This window comes from Carassius auratus, chromosome 26 (assembly GCF_003368295.1).
Source record: "Carassius auratus strain Wakin chromosome 26, ASM336829v1, whole genome shotgun sequence".
In the NCBI taxonomy this organism is placed as follows: Eukaryota; Metazoa; Chordata; class Actinopteri; order Cypriniformes; family Cyprinidae; genus Carassius; species Carassius auratus.
The window spans coordinates 2,197,069-2,206,214 of record NC_039268.1 but is presented as its reverse complement, the minus strand read 5'-3'; the positions used below and the strand labels follow the sequence as shown (position 1 = coordinate 2,206,214).

The 9,146-nt window shown below is 38.6% G+C and overlaps 2 protein-coding genes across 2 annotated transcripts; one reads left to right on the top strand and one right to left on the bottom strand.

The window, feature by feature from the left end:
- The first annotated feature begins 185 nt into the window (after window positions 1-185).
- Window positions 186-8,112, top strand: LOC113044060 (transcription initiation factor TFIID subunit 5). The gene is made up of 11 exons (XM_026203652.1): window positions 186-598; window positions 983-1,208; window positions 1,339-1,654; window positions 2,213-2,376; window positions 3,309-3,444; window positions 3,515-3,635; window positions 3,741-3,870; window positions 4,062-4,226; window positions 4,386-4,563; window positions 5,706-5,883; window positions 7,456-8,112. Exons 1-11 carry the CDS (start codon window positions 217-219, stop codon window positions 7,671-7,673), a joined length of 2,214 nt encoding a protein of 737 aa, XP_026059437.1. The 5' UTR covers window positions 186-216; the 3' UTR covers window positions 7,674-8,112.
- A 5-nt stretch (window positions 8,113-8,117) lies between these two features.
- LOC113044063 (up-regulated during skeletal muscle growth protein 5-like) lies at window positions 8,118-9,136 on the bottom strand. The gene is made up of 4 exons (XM_026203654.1): window positions 9,008-9,136; window positions 8,502-8,604; window positions 8,283-8,378; window positions 8,118-8,198 (listed from the first exon to the last, which is right to left on the bottom strand). The coding sequence occupies exons 2-3, from the start codon at window positions 8,586-8,588 to the stop codon at window positions 8,289-8,291; spliced, it is 177 nt and encodes a 58-aa protein (XP_026059439.1). The 5' UTR covers window positions 8,589-8,604; window positions 9,008-9,136; the 3' UTR covers window positions 8,118-8,198; window positions 8,283-8,288.
- Window positions 9,137-9,146: the final 10 nt, after the last annotated feature.

Here is a 9,146-nt window from a genome sequence, read left to right as displayed (position 1 = left end):
TGTATAGATGCAATGAAAATTGTTTATTTTTCATCACTACGAAATTCACAGGAGTAGTGGATATTCAGTTTCACTCCTGGATCTCGTGTTCTGCACATAGACTGTGTGGTTCTGCAGTGAGAACATCTAAAAAAAAAAAAAAAAAAAAAAAAAAAAAAAAAAGGACGTACGTCGGCGTACGTCATGACGCCATTGCTTTCAGCGCCAGGGGGAAAAATGGCGGCTGTGCAAGATGGACAGATGGAGCTGGACGCAGAGAAAGAGACAAAGCCAGAAGTCCTCAGCGATGGGACGTCAAACCTCTCGGGGAGCACAGCGAGCGGGACGCCCCTCACCGCCGGCGGAGACCCGACGCAGGAGGACCAGCAAACTTTGATCGCAGTTCTGCAGTTTCTAAAGCGGAATAAACTGTCGGACTCGGTGGAGATCCTGCGGCGGGAAGCCGGTTTAGGAGACCAGGAGGACTCACAGACTCTCGAGGGCAGCGGAGGAGGGAAGGGGGACGGGGGTGGAGGGGATGCAAACTCTCTGCTCAGCCGGGTGTCCATCCCATCAGCAGCCGCCCCCCAAAACACACCGACTCCCGCAACAATCAAGAGTGAGTGTCGATATTTATCATGCGATGTACCTTTAATGAGTAAAGTAAAGGTGCATTGCATCTTTTAATTTGTTTATACAGTACAAAATCATCTCTGCATAACATGAATAATTATATTTACAAATATATTAAAATATAAACAGTTATTTTAAACTGTAATATTTCCCAGTATTTTCTGTAACCGTGATATTGGTCAAATTAATGCCGCCTTCATGAGCATAAGAGTCTTCCTTATTTTGTTAAAATTATTCACATTTTCACAGATTCTGCAAGGGGTTCCCAAACTTTCTCATGCCAGTGCATGGGTTATTCAACATGCAGTTAGAGTATATCACAAACATGTGAGTGTGTGATTGACAGTGATGTTTGTGTTGTCGGCTGCAGGAGCAGATGAGCAGCTGGATGTCAGTGTGGTGTTATCAGCCTACAGTCAGCAGGGGGATCCCTCTCTGTACCAGGTGTACTACACCGGCCTGAAGAACTTCATTGAGTCCGTGCTGGACTGTCACCGAGCGGAGCTGTCCCAGCTCTTCTACCCTCTGTTCGTCCACATGTACCTGGAGCTGGTCTACAACAACCATGAGAGTAAAGCCAAGGCTTTCTTTGAGAAGTAAGCATCAGATCTTGTTTACGCTGTGGGATTAATCAGGGATGATAATAATGCCCATTTTTATTCAGTAAATCTAAACACTGGACTCTTCAGTAGTGGCTTAACCTGTTCGTTTGCTGTGTGCTGATAGGTTCGGCGGCGATCAGGAGTGTTACTATCAGGATGACCTGCGCATTCTCTGCGGCCTCACTAAGAAAGAGCACCTGAAGGGGAACGAGGCGCTGCTGGACTTCCGCACCAGCCGGTTCGTGCTGCGCATCTCCAGAGACTCGTACCAGCTGCTCAAGAGACACTTGCAGGAAAGGCATAATAACCAGATATGGAACATCATTCAGGAGCACTTGTACATCGACATCTTTGACGGCATGCCACGCAGCAAGAGCCAGATCGACAGCTTGTCCGGCAGTTTTGCGGGAGAGGCCAGGCGAGAAGTCAATAAAGTCAAGGTTAGATATGTTTCCATATGGAGAATATCCAGTACGAAAGTCTGAGATTGGTGAGATTTTTAACTATTTGAAAGAACTCTCTTATGTTCATTAAGGCTGCATTTATTTTATAAAAAAATACAGTAAAACTGTAAAATAAAGCTGAATTTTCAAAATTACTCCAATCTTTAGTGTCACATGATCCTTTAGAAATTATTCTATTTTATTTTATTTATTATTTGATATTTTATTATAAGAACCTTATTTATTTGAAGTAGGAATATTTTGTAACATGGTAAATGTGTTTTAATTAATTTAATGCCAAATAAATGTATTCATTTATGTAAAAAAAAAAATAATAATCCTTTGAAAACTAGTGTTTAGGGATGTTTTGTAATATCATTACTCGATAAGATCATAATGAGAAAGTTTGTTCTTTGAGGAAATTATGAGGAAAGGCATTTAAAGTGATTAAAAAAAAAATCATCTCATATTTGCAATCTCTCGAACTACAATCATCTCTTATTTGAAAATGATCGTGTGGTTTAATGATGTATGTATTGTTTCTGATGGTTCCAGGTATTCCATGGGCTGCTAAAGGAGCCAGAGATCGAAGTCCCGTTAGATGATGAAGATGATGAAGCAGAGAATGAGGAAGGGAAGCCCAAGAAGAAGAAAACAAAAAAAGACAGTGTGGGCTCCAAGAGTAAGAAACAAGACCCCAACGCTCCTCAACAGAACAGGTACGACAGAAGCTCAGTATTCAGCTACTATGAAAAAACAGTTTCATTCAGATTGAACTTTTGAGAAAGTTTGGGGTGTGTGTGTGTGTGTGTGTATATATAATATTATTATTCATAAAGGACACCTTAAATTGATCAAAAGTGACAGTGAAAACATTTTCATTGTTACAAACGATTTCTAGTTTTATTTGAAATAAATCATTACAATTTTTAGATTCATCAAAGAATACAGAAAAATGTATCATTATTTACATTCAATTATTAAGCCAGCACAACTGTTTTCAACATTGATAATAATAATAATAAACATTTACTGATAATAAATCTGAATCATTTAATGATTTCTGAAGGATCATGTGATGCTGAAGACTGGAATAATGAAAAAGAATCTTTGCATCACAGAAATAAATTACATTTAAGAAGATATTAAATAGAAAATATTTACTTTAAGCTAATGCTGTCATACGATTAATCGCATCCTAAATGAAAAAGATTTTGTTTGCATAATATACTGTATGTGTACTGTGTTTATTAATGTATGTATATATATACACACACACACACACATGCAGTATATACCCTGAAAATATTTACATGTATATACACTTATTTTTTTATATTATTACATTTCATATTATATATAAATATATTTAATATATAAAAATATTTCTTAAATTACATAATAAATATACACAGTGAACACTCATTATGTAAACAAAACCTTTTATTTTGGATGCGATTAAACACATTTAAAAACAGACTTGTTTCAGACACATTATAAAATCTTACCAACCCCAAACATTTGAAAGGTAGTGTATATTGGACATGTTTTTTTGTTTTGTTTTTTCCATTAGAATTTAGATGATGCTTAGAAATGATTTGAAACTGAATGCACAGTTTCATAACCTGATATTCTTCTCTCTGTCTGACAGGATCCCTCTGCCGGAGCTGAAGGACTCAGACAAACTGGACAAGGTCATGTACATGAAGGAGTGCACCAAGAGAATCCGGCTCAACCCGGAGAACCTGCCTTCCATTTGCTTCTATTCGTTCCTCAACGCCTACCAGGTTGGCAGGGTTTTCGTTGATGTTTAGTGTTGCTTGACTTCACAAATGCTTATTGTGTGTTGTGGCTCAGGGTTTGACGGCAGTAGACTTCACTGATGACTCCAGTCTGTTAGCGGGAGGGTTTGCAGACTCCACAGTCCGCGTATGGAGCGTCACACCTAAAAAACTACGCAAAGTCAAATCTGCAACAGGTATGCATCTCCATAAATCTTACCTTTATCTCAACCCCAATTTTTCCACTTCTAGACATCAGTGTAAGCGATGTATGGTTTCAATTATGCTGTCCGATTCTCTAGAGCTGAATCTGATTGATAAAGAGTCTGATGACGTTCTGGAGAGGATCATGGATGAGAAGACGGCCAGTGAGCTGAAGATCCTCTACGGTCACGGCGGGCCGGTGTACGGTCTCAGCTTCAGTCCAGACAGGTATCAGACTATCCTCTAAAAGTATCTCTACGTAAAACGAGACAACAATGAAGGTTTGTAAGCGTAAGGAACAGCTGATCAATTGCTTTGCTATGGACTTAACATGTTTTGCATGATGGGTTTTCGTCCTGCAGTTTTAAAGCGTTCCGAGCAGATCTGACAGTGTGGTTTAATATCTCTGTGTCTCTCAGGAACTATCTTTTGTCCAGTTCTGAGGACGGAACAGTCAGACTGTGGAGCCTGCAAACGTTTACGTGTCTCGTGGGGTATAAAGGACATAACTATCCGGTGTGGGACACTCACTTCTCACCCTTTGGTTATTACTTTGTGTCTGGAGGACATGACAGAGTAGCACGGTACAGTAGATTCTCTTTATTATAATGCCGTTATGAGTTATGTCATATATACCTTTTTTTTTTATCTGGTTATGAAGTGACCATCTATAAATGAGAAGATATTGCAAATGTTTTCAATGCCTTAATCAAGTAGGCTCTTAATCTTAATTTGATTCCCAGCCTCTGGGCGACCGATCATTACCAGCCCTTGCGGATATTTGCTGGGCATCTAGCTGATGTCACCTGCACGCGATTCCACCCCAACTCCAACTATGTGGCCACAGGCTCGACCGACCGCACTATACGCCTCTGGGATGTTCTGAATGGAAACTGTGTCCGCATTTTCACAGGTCACAAGGTATTGAAATGAGCACTTGACAGGAAGTCCCATTCATCTCATTTGTCTTTGAATTAGCATTGCATCACTGTCTACGAAATTCTTTCTTTATTCATTTTCTCCCTCTCAGTGTTATGTAGCCTTACTATTATAGTATTAATATTTTCATTGTGAGCTTTAGTTTTAGTCATTTTAGTACTTCAGCTTAAACGTATTGTATTTCAATTACCGTATTTTTCGGACTATAAGTCGCCCCTGAGTATAAGTCGCATCAGTCAAAAATACGCCATGATGAGGAAGAAAACATATATAAGTCGCACTGGAGTATAAGTCGTATTTATTTAGAACCAAGAAAAAACATTACCGTCTACAGCCACGAGAGGGCGCTCTATGTCTTCAGTGTAGACTACAGGAGCACTGAGCAGCATAGAGCGCCCTCTCGCGGCTGTAAACGGTAATGTTTTCACTTGGTTCATTTCTCTCGGTTCATGTCAAATTAATTTTGATAAGTCGCACCTGACTATAAGTCGCAGGACCAGCCAAACTATGAAAAAGCGCGACTTATAGTCCAGAAAATATGGTAGTCTCCAAGGGACTATTACTACCGTATCTTTCGGACTATAAGTCGCACCTGAGTATAAGTCGCATCAGTCCAAAAATACGTCATGATGAAGAAAAATATATATATAAGTCGCATTAATTTAGAACCAAGCACCAAGAGAAAACATTACCGTCTACAGCCGCAAGAGGGCGCTCTATGCTGCTCAGTGTAGACTCTCTGGCAGTATAGAGTGCCCTCTCGCGGCTGTAGACGGTAATGTTTTCTCTTGGTTCATGTCTCTCGGTTCATGCCAAATTAATTTTGATAAGTCGCACCTGACTATAAGTCGCAGGACCAGCCAAACCATGAAAAAAGTGCTACTTATAGTCCGGAAAATACTGTGATTTTCTAATTACGGTTTTGGTCTAATTTATATATTTTATTTCAGCTGCTATTCAAAACACTGACCCTTGTCATGCCATTCAAACCTTTCACTAACAGACCGACTTAACTTTTTTTTTTATAATGTCTTTCTCATTAATAATTTATTACCCAATGGCCCTTATTTTTTCTATATACAGAGTCTTATGAGTAATGTAAAATGATAATGTTTGTTTTTCAGGGCCCCATCCATTCTCTAGCATTCTCACCCAATGGAAAGTTCCTGGCATCTGGATCCACAGACGGGAGAGTTTTACTATGGGATATTGGACATGGACTGATGATCGGAGAGTTAAAGGGTCACACAGACACTATTTATGCCCTCAAGTTCAGCAGAGATGGAGAGATCCTCGCATCAGGTCAGACAACACAATCTGATGAATGCCTTCTGTTGTCCGATTGAAAGTTTTTGTTTGTTTTTTATTTAGTAAGTCAGAGGCATTTTAGTTTAATTCTAAATAAATCCCATTTTATGTTGTGGTATGAGTCTTTTTGCTTTAGTTTACTTGATGATCCATACATCATTCTTTAAAAATATATAATGAGCATGAGAAATTATACAGTACATCAGGCTTTTAAAGGGATACTCCTACCCAAAATGAAAAAAAATAAATTAAATTTTGTTCCAAACCTGTAAAAGCTTAGTTCGTCTTTGGAGTACAATTTAAGATATTTTGGATGAAAACTGGGAGGCTTGAGATAGCCTATGCTCTTCTGTGTCAGCCGTGCGAAAAGGATGTACTGTTGCCTTTCAAATCAAAGCATAAATACACATAGAAGCATCCTTGTGGTGCGGCTGACACAGAAGAGCGTAGGCAGTCGGCTGAGTGATGTGGAGAGACACAGAGGAGACTGTTGACAAAGGAATTGTTTAATAAAGTCTTTATTTTTGGTTAATTCTCAAACAAAAAAATATTCTCGTCACTTCATAACGTTGCGGTTGAACCACTATGGACTATTCTGAGTCTGAAGATGCTTTTCTGGACCTTGACCGTGTTATTTAATTGGCAGTCTATGGGACAGTTTCAAGCCTCCCAGTTTTCATCCAAAATATCTTAAATTGTGTTCCAAAGACGAACAAAGCTTTTCTGGAACAACATGGGGGTAAGTGATTAATTACAAACTTTTCATTTTGGGGTGGAGTATCCCTTTAAAGAACATTTATTGTATTGTATTGCATTACGAGATCGGACTGCTGGTTAGTCAAGTTATCCTGTCTCATAGGGCTTGCATAGACTAGTCGAGTGATCGATTACTTCAACCACTAGTCGGCGCTGTCAGAAACAATCGACTACTCTAGCATGCATTAACCAAAAAAATTTCAATATGTAATGTCATAATTATAAAGTTTTGACAATTTACACATGTGACTGTTGCATACGGCTATAAATTAATAAATGTTTAATGATAAGAACTACTTAATGTCTTTTCATTTACAGTACCATGAACCACGAGTAGTCAAGTATTTTTTTAAATAGGAAATCGACTAGCAGAAATCAGTAGTCGTGCAACCCACTTACTTTTTTCAATGCGCATGGTGGAATTTATTCGCTAAATGTGTTTTTATCGTAGTTTATGCACATTTTTTTTCCTATCGGATAAAAAGTTTATCCTACTTGATTTTTTGAATTTATGAGCATAGAAATTGGTGGATGAAAACAACGATTGATTAACAGGATATAAGAATTTAATCTTTTTGCTCATTTTGAGCTACTCAAAAAAGTTTTTCCTCAAGTACGAGCTCCATATTGTTCTATATCGCACTATATTACATATAAAAGCCTTTGTATCAAATATTAACTAAAACATAGAATACAGCAGGTTTTTCCCCCTTTTTTGTGTTTCATTTAAGAAAAATAATGTTTCGCACTAATGTTCCACATGTCAGTCTTTACAGGTTTAATAAAGGTCATTCTTGTGTTTTGCTCCAGGCTCTATGGATAACACCGTTCGACTATGGGACTCCATTAAGGCTTTCGATGACGTGGAGACCGACGACTTCACTGCAGCGACGGGCCACGTTCCCCTGCCGGATAACTCCCAGGAGCTGCTGCTTGGGACGTATCACAGCAAATCCACACCTGTCACCCACCTCCACTTCACCAGACGCAACCTGCTACTGGCTGCAGGCGCGTACACCTCTCAGTGAAGGGACCTGGGATTCCTGAGGACAATGGCTTTACGTAGCGGTGTCTGTTTTTCATCAACGGTGCATATTATTTAAAGATTACTGCTCATCCCAACATGTGAAATAGGTTCAAGTGAAGAGAAAGACATCACAGTGAACCATCAAACACGGAGCATACATGAGCTGAGAGCAGACAAAAATACCTCTTGCATCATTCGGATGCTGATCGTAGATCAAATTTTCATGCTCACAAGGAGTTAATTTCTTTTTCTCATCGATAACATCACTGCCAATCTTGTTTTTTCAAGGCCCTCTATGTCTCCTTTCTTCTTTGTAAATGAACTTTTCAAATTCAGAAACTGGTTTTTAATCTTTGAAATACGTTGCATATGAATACTCTCCTGTACAAATTTTAATGCTAGGTGCCTAAAATTGTAAATAAAACAAGTTTTCTACACAATGTTTGTTTGGTACAAGTGATCTTTTTTTATTCTTCACATAGTTAAATTGAAGTCAAAACAATGACATCTAGCTTCCTGAAACATCCTGGAAACAGAAGAAAAAGAGATGGAATTAAACTTTGGGAAATTTACATAGATTTTGGAAAAGTTACGTTTAGGCAGTACTTACTATAAGTTAACTTGACTTCACAGCCTTTTGCTTCTTGGGCTTCAATTTGAAGAAGAGGACAAGGGCAGCGATACTGGCGTATGTGGCCAACACACACTGAAGTCAAGGGGAAAACAGTTCGGTTTAAATACTTAATGTAGTGGAAAATACAAAGGCAATGCGTACTTGAGTTTAATTGCATAATGATGGCAGAGTTTGTGTTGCTCGAGTTCATCTTACATTCCTCCTGCCTGTGATTGTGTATGAATTGAAGTATTTGGCGATGCCAGTGAACTGGTGGTGAGTTCCTGCGTCGTGTCCTCCCATGATTTCTGTGCGCAATCTGTTAATAAGCCAGATTCATAAATAAAAAATAAATAAATCCATTCAAAGTTACGCATCGTTTTTCATAAATACATAAGGTCGCTCAAAATGGACAATACTGCTTACTGGAACAAAGACCGTTAACGTTAACTTATTCTTCTTCTTTTTCTGAAATGTAGTTGTAGAGCGAGATTTTATAGGTAATGTCAATATGTTTACAATTCAAATGTGTTCAATATTATAATTTGTATATATTAGCTCCTCAGTCCGTTTGCTAAACCAAGTGTATTTGTTAAAAGCGAACCCGCGGGTTTTGAGAAGTAACGTTATATATTCGCTTTGCAAATAACATAAAAACAGCATTGACTTTCAAAACTCGCTGAATAAAAGGCATTTCTATTAAAATGTGAAACATGACTTACCAAGCAAACTGGTGCCCTTCAGTGGAGTAGCCGGAAAGTGAATGGTTTCAGGAAATCCCGCCCTCGCGGTAATAGTCTGTACGAACTGCAGCCATTGGATTACGCTCACGTCAATCACTTTTTACACTAAAGCAATAGG